General features: G+C 57.7%; 2 protein-coding genes across 4 annotated transcripts; one reads left to right on the top strand and one right to left on the bottom strand.

Annotated features, from left to right (window-relative positions):
- Positions 1–1,021: 1,021 nt before the first annotated feature.
- Positions 1,022–11,071, top strand: ILVBL (ilvB acetolactate synthase like). 3 transcript variants are annotated; one of them, XM_036847143.1, is made up of 16 exons: positions 1,022–1,177; positions 1,712–1,856; positions 3,129–3,330; positions 3,454–3,581; positions 3,667–3,805; positions 3,894–4,005; positions 6,781–6,880; positions 7,015–7,112; positions 7,222–7,358; positions 8,342–8,476; positions 9,528–9,642; positions 9,732–9,901; positions 9,978–10,048; positions 10,129–10,200; positions 10,377–10,482; positions 10,612–11,071. In XM_036847143.1, exons 1-16 carry the CDS (start codon positions 1,029–1,031, stop codon positions 10,788–10,790), a joined length of 2,058 nt encoding a protein of 685 aa, XP_036703038.1. In that variant the 5' UTR covers positions 1,022–1,028; the 3' UTR covers positions 10,791–11,071. The 3 variants fall into 3 exon arrangements, with proteins under 3 accessions (XP_036703038.1, XP_036703040.1, XP_036703039.1); XM_036847145.1 differs by having other exon boundaries at positions 1,164–1,423; XM_036847144.1 differs by lacking the exon at positions 1,022–1,177 and adding an exon at positions 1,192–1,423 and having other exon boundaries at positions 1,692–1,856.
- Positions 11,072–11,078: 7 nt separating this feature from the next.
- On the bottom strand, positions 11,079–17,907 carry SYDE1 (synapse defective Rho GTPase homolog 1). Its single transcript, XM_036847141.1, has 8 exons — positions 17,770–17,907; positions 15,869–16,210; positions 15,123–15,767; positions 14,730–14,944; positions 13,975–14,101; positions 13,601–13,761; positions 12,776–13,001; positions 11,079–12,474 (listed from the first exon to the last, which is right to left on the bottom strand). Exons 1-8 carry the CDS (start codon positions 17,855–17,857, stop codon positions 12,071–12,073), a joined length of 2,208 nt encoding a protein of 735 aa, XP_036703036.1. The 5' UTR covers positions 17,858–17,907; the 3' UTR covers positions 11,079–12,070.
- Between the last annotated feature and the right edge of the window lie 1,543 nt (positions 17,908–19,450).

Here is a 19,450-nt window from a genome sequence, read left to right as displayed (position 1 = left end):
TTGGCTCTGGAAGTTTAATTGGGCCCAGAAGGCCCTTCTAGGACATTTGCATTTTATCCTGTTAATATTGGCAAGGAGAGTGGGGTTGAGCTGGTAGGTGAGAGACAGTGGGGAGAGGGACTGGTTTGGAGACTGCTGGAATAATCCAGAGCAGCTCTTATAGAGAGGCGGGTAAGAGCCTGCAGTAAGTGTAGATGGATTTTGCTAAAAAGAGGAGCAAATGGACAGTCACAAGTGGAGAATGTGGGGCCATCGGAGGGTTTTTTTTTTTTTTTAATGGGTGAAATGAAAACCTAGAAATGATTCAATATAAAATAAAATTAACGATGGGGTGGAATCCTTGGAGGGAAATCCCAGAAGTTGACAAGGGATAGAAGTCAGTCTTGGAGGGAAGTAGGGCGCTCGGGACCAGAATTACTCCCCCTCTACTGATGGGGAGATCATTTTCCAGATGCCAGACGGCTGCAACGTGGTGAAGCGCTTGTTGGAACCGGGGACCACTCAGAGGGCCCATTCCCCTACACCGTAAGCAGAAAAACTCCAAGCGTCCGGGGAAGTGGGCAGGGCTTACAAGGGTAGGGGCAACAGCGGAGGCGGGGATAGGGGAGAGGGGGCGAGCCTCTGCCTTCGCAGAATTGCGGTGGGATGGGAGGCAGGGCCTGGAGCTAGAGCGAGGGGCAGGGTTTGTTTGGGGTGAGATTCCCGGATGGTGGACACTGGGCAGGGGGTCCGAAATCGTCCATGCTCGGCCAACGTGAAGGGGCGTACAGCACGCCTGGTGTGGAAAGCGGGCTGGGCTCGGAAGGCCCGGAACCTCCCGGCCTGCAACGCTGGGCCAACGGAAGGCCGAAGAAAGTGGATCGCGCCAAACTCCCGGCTACTGGAAGCCTCTGAAGGGCGTGGCCTCTTGTAAAAAAAAGCGTGAGGCCTGCAGTGCGAGCCAATGGGAAGCGAGGGAGGGCGGAGCCTGTGCAAGGGGCGGCCAGTAGAGACAGGGCTCTTATAGGAGGCGCCCTGGAGCTGAGCGCATGCGCGTCGGGCCGGGCTACAGGGCGCATGGGATCCAAGTGGGCAAAAGGGGCAAGGCAACAGCTGTCCGGCCCAGCCTGTTCAAGCCGCGCGCCTGTTCACGTGACACGAAGGGAGCGGAATTCCTCTGGAGTCAGCGCCATTTCCTGTAGGTGAAGGTTAAAATGCCCCGGGGAGAAGCATCCCGATGCAACCTGACCTCGACTCGAGGCCTGGGGTCGGGGGACAGGCTCGGCCCCGGGCGCTCGCTAGGGGGGAGGGGTCTGGCTTGTGGAGAGGGTCGTGCACGCTAACTTGGGGGCGTAGATGTGGGGTGGGCTCACCACTAGGGCTGAGATTCGGGTCCTAGATGTCAAAGAGAGGCGGGGCTTCCCGCCGATCCTTTGAGAAGCAGGTAAGTGGGAAAATAGCTCTCTTGAGGCTTTGTCGCCGCATTGACCTGTGGTGAGCTCGTTTAGGTGGTTGTGGTGACGTAAGGGGGGTGGGCTGGCGTTGTAAGAGGCGTGGCCAGGTCCCTGAGAGGTTTGGCCTGGCCCGGAGCCTGGGGGTGTAAGGGGCGTGGCCGCGCAGAAACTCGTGCCAAGGGGCGTGGCCCGGGATCTGGGCTGGGAGAGGGGGCGTGCCTTCTTCTGGATAATTTAATTGTCGCGCCCACGTCCTAGCCCTGCCCTTTCTCCCTTAGGTGCCATCTCATGGAGACGCCCGTGGCTGCCGCCCCTGCTGGGGACTTCTTCCCTTCTTTCCTGCTCCTGGGTTTCGCGACGCTAGTGGCCGCCTTGCTGGGCGCCGCTCACCGCCTGGGGCTCTTCTACCAGTTGATGCACAAGGTTCAGGGGAAATACAAGGGCGACGGGCCGGGGGCAGCCAAAGGAATGGACTTCCACCGTTCTTTCCAGCTAACCCATTTTATAGGCGGGGAGAGTGAGGTCCAGTTAATCCAGAGGGACTGGTCGGGAGATTCTTAACGGTATCCTGTCGCTATTGCCGAGCTGCTTACGGGGTCCTGGACTTTGCCTCTAGGAAGACGTCACAGGGAGGCTATACCTGCCTGGGCACTCAACCCCCCGCCCACCTCCTTCCTCAGGGGCCTCGAGCCCTTTTCACGGAGCAGTGCTCCCTAACACGATGGGGTCAGAGTGCTGAGAGCAGGCACCAGAGGACGTGGCCGGCTGTGACACTTTTGTGACAGTTGCTGTCTGCTGAGCTCAACGCTTTAGAGGGATTTTCCCACGTACTCAGTACATTCCAGAATAGATACTCTTGTTTCTGTCTTCATTTTCCACAAGAGGAAACCGAGGCTTAGAGAGGTTGTGTGATAGCTTGTGTTAGGAGACCTGTTTGGGGAAGAGCTGACCCCACAGACCTTGCTCTGAACTACTTGGCTTCTCTCTCAGAAATTTACCCCTTCCCCAGACCCTCTGCCTAGTCTTTCCTCTCCTAGCCTGGAGCACCCTTGACCCCTCCCCAGTCCTTCCTCTCCTAACCAGCAGCAACTTGAGGATTTGTGGAGATTTAAGGCAAAGGCCTCTGGTGCGCGTTGCTGCGCAGCAGCACCGTCTGTGCCAGCAGGCTGCTCCCATGTCAGGCACGTGGGGGCTGGCAGCCTGTTAACTGGGCCCAGTGAGTAGGAGGGAGTCTGGTAGGCTGGAGTCAGCAGTCACGTTACGAGGCCCTGATCCTGGAGAGCAGGCCGTTCTGGAGTCCCAGCAGATGGCCCCTGGCCAGACTCCCTTGGGTTCTGTGGGTCCACCTTCCCTAACCTCTCTTCCTGCTTGCTCCACCATCCCTGAGGCGGGCAGTGTTACAGAGTGGGGTGCTTTAAGAGCATTGGTTCTATGGGACTTTGATTCTTGCTCAGGAGTCTTGATCTCTGTAGTTGTAAACGGATATAACGTCAGGAGGATCTGATAAGATGATATGTCCTACTCTGAGCCAGGTGTATAGTGTAATATGTGCCTAAGCAACACCAAGCTTCCCCTGCCTTCCGACCCTGCCCCTGCCCTCCTTCCTGGGGGAGGGGGATTGTCCCTCTTCCCACCTGCCCTGGTGCCCGTGCCCTGGTCCTTGACAATCTCGCTTCTCCCCCTTTTCGGGCCCAGGTGGACAAGGCGAGCATCCGGCATGGTGGGGAGAATGTGGCAGCCGTGCTGAGGGCCCATGGCGTGCGGTTCCTTTTCACGCTGGTCGGTGGGCATATTTCCCCTCTGCTGGTGGCCTGTGAGAAGCTGGGCATCCGCGTGGTGGACACCCGCCACGAAGTCACAGCCGTCTTTGCTGCTGATGCTGTGGCCCGCCTGACCGGTGAGGGCAGAGTGGAGAGGGCTAGGGGCTGGTGAGACTGGGATGTCTTTGAGGGGCAGGGTTTTTTGATGGGGGGGGGTGGCCAGGAGGGTGGACACAGCTGTGACAGGGTTTGTGTTGCAGGGACAGTGGGCGTGGCGGCAGTGACAGCGGGCCCCGGCCTCACCAACACAGTGACTGCGGTGAAGAATGCCCAGATAGCCCAGTCCCCCGTCCTGCTTCTGGGTGGGGCTGCCAGCACCCTGCTGCAGGTACCCTCTTCTTGAGGGGTGGCAGGGGCCCCAGGGAGCCTGGAAGTTCTCATGTGTTGACTCCCTGGACTCCTGTCTCCACCAGAACCGGGGCGCACTCCAGGCTATTGATCAGATGTCCCTGTTCCGGCCACTCTGCAAGTTTTGTGCTTCTGTGCAGAGGGTGCGGGAGATCATCCCCACCCTGAGGGCCGCGATGGCTGCTGCTCAGTCGGGCACCCCAGGTGCGGGGCGGGGGCTGGGCAGTGGTCAGGCCCTAGGGCCTGGGGGCTGGGAGACACAGCAGACTCAGCGTTCTCCCTGTTCATGTAGGCCCGGTGTTCGTGGAACTGCCTATTGATGTGCTGTACCCCTACTTCATGGTTCAGAAGGAGATGGTGTCAGCTAAGCCGCCCAAGGGCCTCGTGGGTCAAGGGGTCTCCTGGTAAGTAGCCCGACTCCTACCATACCTTCCCCTGTCCACTGGCTTCTCCTGCACCCTCCTGCTAGCACCCATCTCTCCTTTGACTCATTCATTGATTTGCACATCAGTTGAGAGGAGCCAGCCGTGGGAAGAGCACTCCAGGTAGAGGAAATCGAATATGCACATGTCCTGAGGCAGGAATGAAGTTGGTGGGTTGGGAAAGCAAAGTGGCCCATGTGGTGGCAGCAGGTGAGCAAAGGGGAGAGGGGCAGAGACTGAGCTCAGAGCAGCCAGCAGGAGCCGCTTGGCATACCTGGGGCTTTGTTTTTAATTTGAGATCCATTGAGAAGCACTGCAGGGCCTTAAGCACTGGCACGGGATACCCTGGTTTGGGTTTTTGTTATGTTCCCTCTGGCTATTGCTGGAGTGTGGACTTTGGGGTCAGGTGGAAGCTGGGAAGCCAGGGAGGAGATGTGGCGGTCACTGGGATGAGAGATGATGGTGGTCTGGAATCTGGGTGGTAGCTGTGGGATACATATGGATGGATCACATAGGAGTGCCTGGACCTCCAGCAGGCCAGGATAAGGGAACAATGGGTCCCTATGGGCCCATGACATGGGCACAGCTCACTCTGGGGCCACTATGGGACTTCTGAGTGTTGAGTGGCCAGGACGTTGGAGAGAGCAGGGCAGTGGGGCTGGCCTGGGACAAGCTTGAAGGTTTTCCTGGAAGAGCTACAAGTTACAAGGGGGAATTTCTTTCTGTTGACGGGATAAAAAGGGGCACAGCCCTAGCAGAGGTACATGAAAAGGATCCATTTTTGGTCACCACTGAGGTGGGCCTGGCTGAAACAGGGTGCAGAAAGGAGAATCAATTTTCCTCCTCCTCCTCCTCCTCCTTCTCCTCTTTGCCCTCTGTCCCTTCCATTTGCCTGTCCTTGCCCCTCTGCCTTCCACTCCCCCTCCAAATATTTAGCGAGTGCTGCAATATGCTAGGTACCTGGATGGGCATGAACAGAACAGACAGGTCCCTGCACATGGGCGTGTGAGAAGCACCTCGTGGGCCAGCTCAAGGAGTAGCAGGTTTACTCACATGTCTTTTGTAACAACCCTTTGAGTTAAGACTCAGAGGTATTATTATGCCCATTTCATAGATTAGGTAACTGAGACCCAAGGCAGTTGAATGACTTGCATGAAGTTGTCCAGTTTGTTAATGGCGCACTAGGATTCAGCCCGGAGGAACCTTCAGTGCTTTATCCACAGAGCTATGTTCCATCTATAATGAGTGAAATGAAAGTCCAGAGAGATGGGTTCGAATCCCAGGACTGCCACTAACTAGCTGTGTTAACCTTGAACAAATGATTAAACCTTTTGTTTTTTTCCAGTTTTATTGAGATATAATTGACATACAGCACTGTGTAAGTTTAAGGGTTACAGCATAATGATTTGACTTACATATATTGTGATTAAATATATGACGTCAGCTTCCTCATCTGTAAGATGGACCAACGTTGCCTTTTCTCTCTAGACTAAGATTCTGTGACGAATAAAATGAGATTATTTTGATAGTGCAAAGCGTATGCTGAAGTGTAAAGGAATTAACCATTATTATCTTAAATAAGAATAGGGCTGGGCTTCCCTGGTGGCGCAGTGGTTGAGAGTCTGCCTGCCAGTGCAGGGGACACGGGTTTGAGCCCTGGTCTGGGAAGATCCCACATGCCGCGGAGCAACTGGGCCCGTGAGCCACAACTACTGAGCCTGCGCGTCTGGAGCCTGTGCTCCACAACAAGAGAGGCCGCGATGGTGAGAGGCCCGCACACCACGATGAAGAGTGGCCCCCGCTTGCCGCAACTAGAGAAAGCCCTAGCACAGAAACGAAGACCCAACACAGCCATAAATAAATAAATAAATAATTAAAAAAAAAAAAAAGAAAAGAATAGGGCTGAGTCCAATGTCATACCAAGCGTAAGGCAAGGTGTCTCCCAACCTTCCTCCAGCATGTTTAGGGAACTAGCCCCCTGCAAGGCTGGCCTGTGCCTTGCCTTTTCTTTCCATGTTAGGGTTCCCCATGGTTCCATCCTTGGTCTCTTCTCATTTTCTGCGATCTTTACTCCTCCTCGAAAGAGAAACAGAAGCTTCAGGCTCTGACTAATTCTAGCCAGCTGATGCCCACATGTGTATTTTTGGCTGGATTGGGTGTCCTTCAGGGCAGGGCTGAGCAGGATTTATCTTTGTGTCTCCAGGGCCCTGCACAGGGCCTCATGGAAAGTCAGGGCCCTGTGACCCAATGAGTAAGGAGACATCAGAAGCCAGAGAAAGGCAAGGGTACGGACGATTGTTAATAACTCCAATTAATTGAGTGTTTTGCAATGTGCTTTATATCCCGAGTGGATAGATCACTGAACCTTGGGAGAGATGTTCCCTTTTACATTTTACAGAGGAGGAAGCTCAGAAAAGTTGAGTCACTCACCCACAGTCACACAGGAAGCAGCAGAGCCAGAACTCAAGCCCACCTCTGTCTGACCCCGCAGCCATGGCCCCTGATTCTGGCACTCCACGCCGGTGGCACTTGTTTTTGAGGGTCTGTGTCAGGTTGGGGTGGTCACCAGAACCTTCTGAAGGGAAACAGGCCACTGGACACTCAGCCACTGGGGTCTGTCTGTCCCTGGGCTGTTGCTTTTGTACCTCTGTTCCTGCCCTACTGCCTTCCTGCTTCCTTTCCCGGCCCTTCTCCTCCTTCAGCTTCTGGAACCCTGGTATGACTCCTGGTAACTGACTCTTCCTCTCCCCTGCGCAGGTACTTAGAGAATTACCTGGCCAACCTCTTTGCAGGAGCCTGGGAGCCTCAGCCTGAGGGGCCCCTGCCTCTGGACATCCCTCAGGCTTCCCCTCAGCAGGTGAATTGCCTCTGTGCCCTGGCCAGCGACCCCCACCTGCTGTGTGGCTTCTCTCTGAACCAGTACTGGGGCTGTGATCTTGGGGGCTGATGGTGACTCAGGGTTGGCTATTTGAGCCCCACCTCTTGCCCCAGGTTCAGCGCTGTGTTGAGATCCTGAGCCGGGCCAAAAGGCCCCTTGTGCTGCTTGGGAGCCAGGCCCTGTTGCCTCCGACACCCTCAGACAAACTTCGGTGAGAAGCCTCAGGCTTGCCCTTACTGTCACATCCCTGGTCCCCTGGGGCCCTGTGAGGAGGGGCAGGCCCTTGGCCACGCTCACGTCTATTCTGCCTGGACCCCTAGGGTTGCTGTGGAGACCCTGGGTGTCCCCTGCTTCCTGGGTGGGATGGCGCGGGGGCTGCTGGGCCGGAGCCACCCCCTTCACATCCGGCAGAACCGCAGCGCCGCCCTGAAGAAGGCAGATGTTGTCGTCCTGGCAGGTGGGCCTCATCCTCCCACCCTCCCTTTCCATTCCCTCCCACTCGGCACCTCCCTAATCATGTAACCCTGCCCCTCCTAGTCAGGTACTGGCTGGCACCCCACTCTCATAATCACCCACCCTCCTACCTCTCACCACCCCCCTTCCCCTGGACCTGAAATTCAGGTAAACTCTCGCCAGGTTGCAGTTGTGTCCTGTGACCCAGCTTTACACAAAGATAGCGGGCACCTGTGGTACTTTGTGTACAGTATTTGCATTTGTATGCATTATACAGCCTTTACACAGCACGTACACCTACAGCATATATATTTTTACATAAAGCGCTTGAATCCTGCCAGAGACATAATAGTTGTATCAGTTAGCTATTGTTTTATAATAACCACCCTAAACTCAGTGGCTTAAAATGCACTTACCATTTCTCAAGACCCACCTGGGGTTAGGTGGTAGTTTTTGTCATTTTGGTAGGGCTCATTCCTGAGTCTGCGCTCAGAGAGGCGGGAAGGCAGCTGTGCTGGTCCAGGCTGGGCGGGCTTGTAACTTGGGGGTTGGTTGGCTGCAGGCTGGGCTAGCTTGGCCTCAGCTGGGGTAACTGAGTTCTTTCACTCTCCCCTACCTCCTCCTCCATGTTTCTCATCATCCAGCAGGCTAGCCTGGGCTTGTTCACTTGGTGGATGTTGAGAAACATGCAGGGCTTGGGGAGCAAGGTTATTTGAGAGAGAGTGAGTGGAAGCTGCAGGGCTTCTGGAGGTCTGGCCTCAGGAACGCATGCCATCACTTCTCTCACATTCTATGGGCCAAAGCATGTCCTGAGGCCAGCCCAGGTTCATGGGGTGGGGAGCTGCAAAGTCTCATTGCAGGTGACACTGGTACAGGGAGAGGTGAAGACCTTTATGCATTCAGTCTACCATGGTGGATTAAGTAAGGTAGCGGGCACTCCCCAGGATGCTGGCCCTTTGTCCACCGAGACTCTGTCTCCTACCCCAGGAACGGTGTGTGACTTCCGTCTGTCCTATGGCCGTGTCCTCAGCCGCAGCAGCAAGATCATCATTGTCAACCGTAACCGGAAAGAGATGTTGATGAACTCAGACATGTTCTGGAAGCCCCAGGTGGCTGTGCAAGGTGAGCCCCTAGCGGCCCCCACACATATGTGTTCTTTCCGGTCCCTCTCCTCCTGGCCTCTGCTGCAGCTGGCTTGAGCTGGGTGCTGGTGACCAAGGCCCGGACCGTGCCCCAGGGGGCCCCGAGTCGGCCAGAGACGCATATTTGGTCCTTAGACTGATGGGGTGCTTCTGGATGAACTAATGGTAGGGTGTGCACCAGAGGGAAGGCCTGGGAATGTGCGTGTGATCACTTCCCCTGTCTGTACTCTCCCATGTCGCCTGCTGCCCTTAGGACCTGCCCCGAGGTCTCTCTTGTCCTGTCGTGGCTCCTCCACCCCTGTTCAGTCCTCTTCCATGGCCTTTCCGTGCCCTGCTTTGCCCATCGTTCCAAGGACATTGACTCTACCCTGCGGTGCAGGCGAGAGGGAACTTGTGTCAAGCAGAGAAGTGGCACCGTTTGCATTCATGTTTGGGAAGATCCACTGTAGCAGCTGGTGGGCAGTGAGTTGGAGGGGACCGGGTGGAGGCAAGGGGGCTGTTAGGGCCAGGACAGAAACGATGAGGCCTGGAGTGGGGATGGAGAGGGAGGAGAAACTCAACTTCTCTGAGCTTCTGTGTGATCATTTCTAAAATGGTGATGGTGAAAAGTACATCATCACTGGCTTGTTTATTTGTTCACTGTACAAGCACTCTGCATGCCTGGGTTGTAGAGATGTGCTTGGAGGATGGAGGTGTTTTTAGTGACGTGTTTCAGAGGCAGAATTGACAGGACTGCATGATCTGGGGTGTGATGGGGAGGCAGGAGACAGAGGCTGATGTGAGTTTCTAACCCACGTTGTGCTCCCTAAGCCTAGTTTCTTTGGCCTTGCTCTCCCTCACACCCCTGTTGCCCTAACTTGGTTCTGGCAGGCTCTGGGGTGTGTTTCACCCATTTTGTGCCAGAACCCCACTGGCCTGCTTCTTTGCCTCCTGCGCAGATGCCTGTTCGCTTCCTGCTGTCTTTGGGCCTCTGGTGCTTGAAGGGCAGGAGGAGGCCATCTCCCTGCAGCTGTACCCTCTTCCTTCCCCAGGCGACGTGGGCTCCTTCGTGGTGAAGCTGGCGCAGGGCCTTCAGGGCCAGACATGGGCCTCAGACTGGGCAGAGGAGCTTCGGCAGGCTGACCGACAGAAGGAGCAGACCTTTCGGTGGGGGCTGGGTAGAGTGGACTTAGGGGGTTGCGGGTTCCCGGGGGGCCATGCCGCTGGCTCTGCTGACCTGCATTGCTCCATCACAGGGAGAAGGCGTCGATGCCTGTAGCTGAGCACCTTAACCCGGTGCGGGTACTGCAGCTGGTGGAGGAAACTCTGCCCGACAACTCCATTCTGGTGGTCGATGGTGGGGACTTCGTGGGTACAGCCGCCCACCTGGTGCAGCCCCGTGGCCCCCTGCGCTGGCTTGATCCTGGTAAGGGCGGGCCTATGCCTGGGGCAGCTTGCACCCTCGGGGCCCCTTCACACCCACCCGCTCTTGGTTCTTCTAGGGGCCTTTGGTACTCTGGGGGTTGGTGCAGGATTTGCACTTGGTGCCAAACTGTGTCAGCCAGATGCCGAGGTGAGTCAGCGTGCTGGGGGCAGGAGGCTTGCTGCTTTCTGGGCCGTGAGCCACCCAAACCATCCTTGTTACCCCCTCAGGTCTGGTGCCTGTTTGGGGATGGAGCCTTTGGCTACAGCCTCATCGAATTTGACACCTTCGTCAGACACAAGGTGACCGGGTGACCAAGGGAAGTTCATAGCCTGGGGTTCTGGGAGATGTCATCAGGGGTTGGGTGGGCTGGGGAGCGAGCTGCTTGGCTGGCAGGGGTCCTGTCCCTGTCTTTGACCTGTGGCTGGCCAAGCCCTGGGACTGAAGGCTGTGGCCTGGCCTCATCCTCTCCCTGCAGATCCCAGTGATGGCTTTGATAGGGAATGATGCTGGCTGGACCCAGATTTCCCGGGAGCAGGTGCCCTGTCTGGGCAGCAATGTGGCCTGTGGCTTGGCTTACACTGGTGAGGGGCCTGGAATGGGTGGGAAGGGGGAAAGCTGTTTCAGGCCCAGCTGAATGTATGTTCCTCTCCCGGGCTAGCTGCATGGTAGGCTGGGTTCTGCCATCATTCTGACTTGATCTCCCCTTTTAGGTTATCACAAGGCGGCCATGGGACTGGGGGCCCAGGGCTTGCTACTTTCACGAGAGAGTGAGGATCAGGTGGTCAAGGTGCTGCATGAAGCCCAGCAGCAGTGCCAAGATGGCCACCCCGTTGTGGTCAACATCCTCATCGGGAGGACGGACTTCCGAGATGGCTCCATTGCCGTGTAGGGCCTCATGGGTCAGTGCCCTTGGCTCTCTTCCCACCCCTGGACTGTGCCAGGCTGGTTTCTCATCCTTGCTTGCCCTGGGCCTATCCCATGAGGCCCAGTGACCCTAAAAGCCTCCCTGAGGACAGGGAGGGGCTGGAGGGGTCAGAGCTCAGAGAGGCTCCTGGGCAGCACTGGAGAGCCCTTGGGCCTTTTTCTTTGTGGGCTCAACTGTGTCCTTTCTCCCCTTCTCTCCTACACATTGAATAAACCACCTCTGGTCCATGTGGGCCCAAGTACTCATCCCAGAACCTGTGCATACTGATTTATTGTCCACAAAGATGGAAGTGAGGGAAAGAGGGAGGAGACAGGAGGGGACCCTACTCTCCCACTGGAACTCTGGGGCTCACTGAGGCACCATTACTGGGGATTTCAGGGTGCCTGGGCACTGCAAACTCTTTCCCCGCTCTGTGGTCCCTGAAAGAGCCCCACATGCCTGCTCTAGACATGTCCATGCACACTAGTCCTCACACACAGACACACACGCACGGAGGCAATAAATATGTTCCGTACCAAAGTGCCCCCAGCCTGACACTTCAGGTGGGGCCCCTCCGAAAAGGAGGTCTTATAAGTGCTCAATTTCTTCAGGAATGGGGAGGAAGAATTGGGAAGGGCCATACTCTGCTATCTACTTTTGCTGGTTTGAGGCAATCATGGGGTTTTCCTTGGAAAAGAGGGTGGGGAAACCAGCTGTTTTCCTGTAAGCCTCAGGCTGCCCCTATCCAGCCAGAGCCCAGGATAGGGGCTTTCCCCCCACCCTGCCTCAAACAGTACCTCATGATAGTCCTTGGGCCCGCCGAGGGAGAAGCAGAGTGCAGTGCTCAAAGCTAATACTGATTTGGTTGGCAGCAGCAAGAGGACTGACTTGGGGGGTGTCTCACCATCCCAGGGTGATGCTCACAGTAACTGGCGTTTCCCTGGCTAAGGGGAAGCAAGAGGCCAGCCAGCCCTGCAAGCAGAACTGCCTTTTGGCAGCCAGGGAGAAGCCCTTGGTACTCAGAAAAGATAGCCACAATAGCTGGTCCCGAAAATTCCCAATCCCCGGCCTTCGCAACCGGTGCCCAAATGTTGAGCACTGGAAACGAGGAATGATTCTCAGCAATGGGTTGGCTGGTCACTAGGCAACTCCCCAGGAACCAGGAGCTAGGCCTGAGCTACAGGTCTGGTCCCCCTAGGTCGTTAGGGCACCGCCTTAGCAACCAGGAGCCCGGCCTTAGTAATCGGGGTCCGGCCCCGCCCGGCTCACAGACACACGTTGATCTGCTTGGAGAGCTCTCTCTCCAGGTCCATGATGAGGGCATCAAAGTCTTTGAGGTTCAGGTGCGGGTTGAAGGGAGCCTCGAAGTCGTCTTCGAAGTCGGTGGCGACCGTCGGCTCGCCAGCCTCTTCGTCCTCGTCTTCGCTGTCGCTGCCCGTCACGTGGTCGTAGTCCGGCCCGGATAGGAAGTCCCGCCCACAAGGCAGGAAGTCCCGCCCACAAACGCTCCAGTCACCGGCGTAGCGGTTGCTCGGGGGACTCTCGGGGCCGCCCCGGCCGCGGGGCCGAGTCACCACTTCGGGGCTCGCTAGCGGCAAGTGCAGCGGCGGCTGTCGTTTGGGCCGCAGGTAAGGGACGAGCTCCGGAGCCTCGGGGGGCCTGCGTGGATCTGCAGAGGGAGAGGGAGGGCTTGGATGATGTCATGCCCAGCGGTGGCAACTAGACCTCTGATTGGCTGCTTAGGTAGCTAGGCCCCTGATTGGCCGGTCGAAAGGCAAGGCCTTCGACCGGATCAGGACTTCACTGGCTGAGCTAGAACTGGTTGCTGAGGCAACCAGGTACCAGCTTACTCGGACTAGGGGGCGTGGCTTGCCTGAAGCCCGAGACTCTAATTGGCCACTGGAGAAAGCATCGTAGCGGCGGCCTGGCTACGATCGGCGGCGCGGGGGCTGGGGCGAGGGCCAGCTCACCTGGCCAGGCTTGCAGCAGGTAGTGCAGCACCTCGATGTGGCGCTTGAAGTCCACTGCATTCGAGAGGCCCGGGCCAGAGCTGCGGATGCGGGGCCTGGCGGGTGCCTGGCGCGCCGGCAGCAGCACAGGACCGAAGCAAACGGCCAGGTTCTGCGGAGTCATGCGGTTGTGGGCGTGGAAGGAGGAGACAAGGCGCAGGTGGTCCAGGAGAAGCGTCAGTGTAGCCTGAGCGGAGAGGGTAGGGAGAGCATGAGGTGGGCAAAGCCGGTCCCCTGTCGCACCTGAGGGAGACTAAGGCGGTTCAGAATGGGGAAACTGAGGTTCAAGGTCTCATAGCTGGGTGATGACCCAGCTAAGACTTAACCATTAGGTATTAGTATTATGATCCCATTTTGCTGGAGGGGAGACTGAAGCGAAAGGTAACTTAATTTTGAAATGGCAGAACTTGGGCTTGAGCCTACTCCTCTGTGTGTTAGGCAGGGCTGGTATTAATCCCATTTTATAGATGAGGATATTGAGGCACAGAGAGGGTCGGGACTTTTCCAGGATACCACAGCCAGGAACTTCCCTTATGGTAGGTTGACACACCTGTGTTCAGAGTCTGTATTTTTGATACATCCTGCCTGTGAAACCTTAAGTAACTCACTCAACTGCTCTGGGCTTTGGCTTCCATATCTATAAAGTGGGGATACTAATAGCACCTATTTTCTAGAATTGTAACAATGCCACATATTCATGGCCATCACAGGCCCAGGCATGGGTGAAACATTCTGCTGATGTCAGCCCACTCCCTGTCTCGCCTGCTCCCACCAGGCCCAACTCACCCTTTCCACATCTGGCAGGCAGCTGAGGAGCCCACGGGTGCCCTCAGTGCTGGAAGGAGCCCTGCTTGGGGGCTCTCGGGCCATGGCCTCCAACACCACCTGATAGAGGGGCTGGGTGATGAGCGGGGTAGGCAACTCCCGAAGATAATCCTTGAGGATGCCTGTGGATACAGGGCCCACTCTGATCAGGGCACTGCTGGTTTCTGAGGCTGGAGATTCAGCTGGGGCTGGGAGCAGGGGAACAGGAGGAGGATAGGTACAGGAAGATGAAAACAAGGCCAACAGAAGGGGTGAGGTCCCAGAGGGACCACAGGGACTGCCTTGAGGTGAGGGTTGAATGGGGAGCAGGCAGGAGAGAGAAGGGGCATGCTGACCAGTGATGACATTGATATCGGGGTACAGGTCCTCGGAGAGGCAGACAGCTGCACTGTCCCGCTCAAAGGCATCTCGAAGCTCTTTCTTCACGGCTGCTGAGCCGCACAGACGGTACAGCCCCACTACCTGGGGGTAGGAGCAGAGAGATGTCCTCTTGTCAGGGCCACAGACTGATCAGGGCCCTGTGGGTGAGGGCCAGAGGCCTAGATCACAGTGGCAATGGGCTGAGAGGTTGGGGGCTGGCTGTAGTTTCACTGGCTGCTTTCCTGCTCCTCTGACACCTGTCATGGGGGATCCCACCTGGCTGCCTGGACAGCCTGGCCCTGTAGACCCTCTGGATCACTTGTCCTGGCACCCACCTCCTTTGACTCAGGAAACTCTGACTCATTTTCAGCTTACTTGTCACCTCCTCTGGAAAGCCTTCCCTGACTACCCCAACCAGTGGGTCAGGTCCTGCTTTAAGCTCTCCCAGTTTCTTTGCTCTTATCCCAGCCACGGTTTTACATATGTGATTTATTAGAGTCATGTCTTTTCCCCCATCAGACTCTGAGCTCCAGAAGGGCTGGGATCCTATGTCACTAAATGAACAGATGACCCATGAATTCTGGGCTAGGTGCTAGGGTCTGGAGGGAGCGGGTGCTCCTGCCCTTGTCTAGGCTGGGATTGGAGCCAGGAGCCTGGCCTCCATACCCTGGGTGTTCTGGGGAGTCGTTCTGAGGTCTGGGGGCTAGCTAGGGTGGGGTGAGGGACTTACCCGTAGCCCTCGGCGCTCGATCTGCCCAACACACTTCTGGATGATGAGGGGCACCTGGCCCGGGGACTGCTCCCGCTCCACGAGCAGCGGCAGGGGCAGCCCGAAGACTCGGGGCTCAGCTGTGCCTGGTGCTTCCTGTTGCTCCGACAGGGTCAGCTTGGCATAGAGCAGCCCTTGGGGCTCCAGGCGCACAGCCAGCTGCTGGGCCTCGCACCCTGAAGACACAAGGGGACCTCCTGAGTCGAGTCTGCCCCCACAGGCTCCTGTGCCCTGGCCCCTACTCCAACCCACATCCCATCCTGGGCTTAGCACCCTGGGCACTCTGGAGGAAGGAGGGAGCCCTGAGCTGAATCCTGTGCCCTACACCTCTTCCCCTGCAGCCATGCATCCTACCTCGGAAAACCGTGGGCAGCAGCACAGTACCCTGGGCGCAGGGCCGGTGCCGCCGAACGCCGGGGTCCCACGCCAGCACCAGGGCCCGCAGCAGCCGCGCGGCCTCGAGTTCCAGGTGGAAGGTGTGGTCCAGCCGCAGGAAGTCTGGCCCCCCACGCAGCGGCCCCGTTCGGGCCCGGGCCACCCCATCCACCTGCAGCAGGCAGCAGAGGTCTCGCGGAGTGGCCCCAGGTGCCGGTCGCAGCCCCCCCAGCCCGTACAGGTGCAGGCTGAGGCGGCCCCAGAGTGCAGTGGGGGGCGTCCGGGCCGATGGGCCCACCTCATAGGGGCGGAAGGCGGTGGGCGACGGGGGCCCCGCTGGGCGCTCAGGAGAGTCGCCATCACTGAGGTAACCGGCCCTCAGGCCCCGTGCGCCCTCAGACACTGCCGCCCGCCCCGGGGTCCCCACGCTGCTGTCCAGGTGGTAACGGCTGATGACGGACCCCGCGGGGGCGGCTCGCTCACGCTCTCGGCCAGCCCGGGTGCTCCGCAGACTCAGGCGGCGCCGCAGCTCAGGCAGCTTCTTCATCTTCATTGAGAGGCGCCTGGCCGGGCCTGGGGACTTGGTGCGGGAGGCTTTGTTTGGGGGACTGGCGGGGGCTGCGCCTATGGGGAGAGCAGACCTCAGGGTCCAGAAATCTGGGCTCGGGATGGGGGTGAGGCTTGTAGTCATCTTGGGGGTCCCGGGGTGTAAGGCTTGTGCTCACCTGGGGAGGCCAGGCTCTCCGGCTCAGCTGAGCCTGGCTGTGGGCCTGGGAGCTCAGGTGCCGAGAGTCTGGGGTCCTCCTCAGGGATGGGGTTGTACCAGATCTCACCAGCAGGCTCCCTACTGCCAGCTGCCCCGGGCCCCAAGGTGGCCTCATCTGGTGGCTTGGCCCCGCCCAGCACCCATCGGCGGCTGCTGGGCTCCAGGCTCTGCAGGTAGGCACCCCGAGCCGGGCTCCGAGATGCCTCGGGGCTGGGGGGCCCCTCTGCTCCAGCCTGGGATCCTTCCGGGGCCTGGGGCTCTGGTTCTGGAGGACTGGGCTCCGGGCGCTGGGCTGGGCGGCCTGGCAGAGAGCAAGGGGTGTGAGACTCAGCCTCCCACTGCTCCCAGAGCAGTCCCGGCCCAGGGCTCTTCCCCCAGCAGGAGAATGCACTCAGCACTGACACTCCACACATTCATTCGGAATGGGTGGCTGCAGGCCAGCAGTCTCATCTGTTACCAGCTTATGGCCTCTTCCCCAACCTCCCTGGCCCTGGTATCCCAAACAGGACTCTGTCCCTCTGCTCTCCAGCCTCAGAGGTCCCGTGGGGTTTCTCTGGGCCTGGACCCTGCATTCCCCACTCTACTTCCCTACACCTCTTGTTAACTCTGCATGGAGCCCTGCCCTTGTCCCTTCTCACTGGGTGGCTTTGGGCAAGTCACTTTCCATCTCTGAGCCTCCGTGTCCTCCTGTGAAATGTGGGGATTTGATGCCGCCCTTCAGGGAGGCTTCGGAGAGCTCAACATGGAGAGCACGTCATAGGCACTCATATCTTGGTCAAGCACATAGCCCACAGTGGACGCTGCCTAGCTTGCTTGGAAGACAGGAGCAGGCATGACTGAGTGAGTGCCTGCTGGGTTCTCCCATACCTGCAGCATGTCACTCCCCACCTCCGTGCCTGTCTTCCAAACCCGCCGCCACCGTCTCTCAGCCCAGGACTGACCCCCACGGTCAATGCCTTGGGACCTCCCCCTCCTGCTCCATCCTCCTCTCTCTGACATCCCGGGCTGTTTCCTGTGTGTGTTTGTGCGTGGGCACCCCTGTCCCTTCTCTCTGCTGTGGGAACCTTGGGAATCTTTGGGAAGGGCTGGGGAGAGGTCAGATCCATGGAGTCTTCTGCCCTCCCTCCTTTAACTCCTTCCTTTCCGGGACTTCCTGTCCCACGCAGCTCTGATTTCTTTAAGGTCCTGCCCATTTCTTTAAGGACTCCCTCCTCTGGTCACTTCAGATTTCCACTCCCCAGGACTCTCTCTCTGGGTTCATTTAGTAGCATAGTCCACAGAGCTGTTAAGTCACTTCACTGGCACTGGGTAAATGACCCAACTGCTCCGTGCCTCAGTTTCCCCATCTGTATAAAGGGGACAGTTTCTTGGGGCTGCCTAAGGTTGGGTGTAGCTGCAGTCACTGGTTAATAGGTGAGAGGGGGTGGGGGGGTAGCCACCATGATTGATGCACCGCCTCTCTCCCTCTGCAGGAGTACGCCCCCATCTCCCATCCCAGGTCTCTAGGGCTCAGGGTGTCCCCTGCCCGGCCTGAATAAGCCCCAGTTTCTAGGCCTCCCAGCTCCTCCTCCCCTGCACTCTCAAGGCGCTCTGCCTCGGCCCCATTTCCTGTCAGGGGCGAGGCCCCCTCCCGGGCCTCCCAAGGAGCCGCAGCGCTGGCATCCCTGGCCAGGCGCACATAACGGTCCGCGCCCCCTCTCCCCCCAGCCCGTTACTTTCAGGACCTTTGCGTGCCCCGGCCCCCAACCCCGGCCCGCAGGGGGCTCCGCAGGGCTTCCCCTGTCCCTCCTTGGGGCCCCGGGACCCGCTTCCAGGCCGGGTGGGGTTCGGCGCCCCTTCTTCCCCACCTCCCCCTCTCACCGCGCTCCTTCGCGTCCGACTTTTTCCGGGGAAGTTTCTCCCGGCCCCGAAGGCGGGAGAAGGTTTTCCTGAGTAGCGGCTCGGCCATGCTGGGGCCCGGGCCGGGCGGAGTGCGCGCCCCGGGCTCCGGCCGCGCCGCCCCCCGCCCTCCCCGCCCCGCCCGGGCCTCCCCGCCTGCCCCCCGCCCCGCGCCAGCAGGAAGCGCATTCCGGGAATGCTTGGCCCAAACTTTTTTTTTTTTTTTTCCCCTTCCCGCGGCCTGAGCGAGTGATGCTGGGAGATGTAGTCAGTCGCCCGGGCCGGGAGCGGGAGGGAACGGGGGCTCTGTGCTACCTTCCTGGGCTCCAGCTCTGAATATCTTGGCGCAGTCGCGGGCCCTAGTCTTTCCTCTTATCCACCCTCCGTTGGTGATCGCATACAGAATGTTCTCTGGGGTTTACTTCCAAAATGCATCCTGAACAAATCCCTTCTCTTTGCTCCCATGCACTGCTCCAGCCTGGTGCAAGCCCTGGCACCACTCGTTTTGATGACACTCCCTCTTCCTTAGTTTCCCGGATGCCACTCTGGTGCTTCCCTCCTCCACCCAGTTCTCCACTCCCCTTTCCCCCCAGTTCCAGTTACTACTGCTCTTTAACATACCATCCCAAACAGCCGTTTCATGATGCTCACAGATGCTGTGGGTCAGGAATTGGGGCAGGGCAGAGCTGACATTGATTGTTTCTACTCCTCAGTTGGAAGGACTTAGAGGCTTAGGGGTGACTCAACAAATGAGGGGCCAGAATCATCTGGAGGCATGTTCACTTGCAGTTGATGCCAGGTGTGGGCTGGGACCTCCACAGGGGCTGTGGACTAGGGCACCTCCACAGGCCTCTTGGTGTGAACTGGGTTCCTCCTATCAGGTCAGTAGTCAGGGTAGTTGGGATTCTTACATAGCCACCCAGGGCTTCAAAAATGAACAAGGCAGAAGCTACATTACCTTTCCTGATCCAGCTTGGAATGTCGCACTGTATTACTTCCGGCACCAGATTCGAGGGGAAGGAACATAGACTCCACCTCTGTCAAAGGGTGGTGTGTCAAGGTGAACTTGTAACATTCTTTGTGCAAGAGAATGTGGGGTGGGAGATATTATTGTGGTCATTTTGGAAAATTTAACCTGCCTCACTCCTATATTCCATTCTCCATGCTGTGCCCAGAGTGGACTTAAAAACCTGAAATCAGATCATAGCACACCCCTGCTGAACAGTCTTCCCATAACTGCTCACCCTACCTAAAATAAAATCAGATTCCCACAAATAAAATCCAGCCACAACAAGACTTCTGGCCTCATATCCTTTGTTGTCCTCATGGCCCACCATGACCTCCTCTCCAATTCTCCTTCACATAAAACTGTTCTTGCCCCAGTCCCTTTGCATTTGCAGTTCCCTCTCCCTGGGAAACACTAGTTCATTTGAAGCTGCCTCTTTCTCATCCTTTAGGTCCAGTGGCACTTCCTTGGGAGGCCCTCCCCTCCCTGACCACCTACCACTGTCCAGTCATTATTACATCACTGTGTTTCATTTCTTCTAACACTTGCCATAGCTTGAACTTTATAGTTCAGTGATTTGTTCTAGTTTATCTGTCTCCTTGTTCAGACTGGGGCTGACCATGTAATACTTGTCTGTCTTATTCACTGCTGAATGTT

Source organism: Balaenoptera musculus, chromosome 3 (assembly GCF_009873245.2).
Source record: "Balaenoptera musculus isolate JJ_BM4_2016_0621 chromosome 3, mBalMus1.pri.v3, whole genome shotgun sequence".
NCBI lineage: Eukaryota > Metazoa > Chordata > Mammalia > Artiodactyla > Balaenopteridae > Balaenoptera > Balaenoptera musculus.
This window is presented reverse-complemented; position numbering and strand designations above follow the sequence as displayed.

Coding starts and splice junctions, on each gene's coding strand:
- ILVBL (XM_036847143.1), top strand. CDS start 1,029: ATGCGCGTCGGGCCGGGCTACAGGGCGCATGGGATCCAAGTGGGCAAA. Junction 9,902..9,977: donor CCTGCGCTGGCTTGATCCTG/GTAAGGGCGGGC, acceptor TGGTTCTTCTAG/GGGCCTTTGGTACTCTGGGG. Junction 10,201..10,376: donor ACACCTTCGTCAGACACAAG/GTGACCGGGTGA, acceptor CTCTCCCTGCAG/ATCCCAGTGATGGCTTTGAT.
- SYDE1 (XM_036847141.1), bottom strand. CDS start 17,857: ATGGCCGAGCCGCTACTCAGGAAAACCTTCTCCCGCCTTCGGGGCCGG. Junction 15,768..15,868: donor GGAGAGCCTGGCCTCCCCAG/GTGAGCACAAGC, acceptor CTCTCCCCATAG/GCGCAGCCCCCGCCAGTCCC. Junction 13,762..13,974: donor CGATATCAATGTCATCACTG/GTCAGCATGCCC, acceptor CTGTATCCACAG/GCATCCTCAAGGATTATCTT.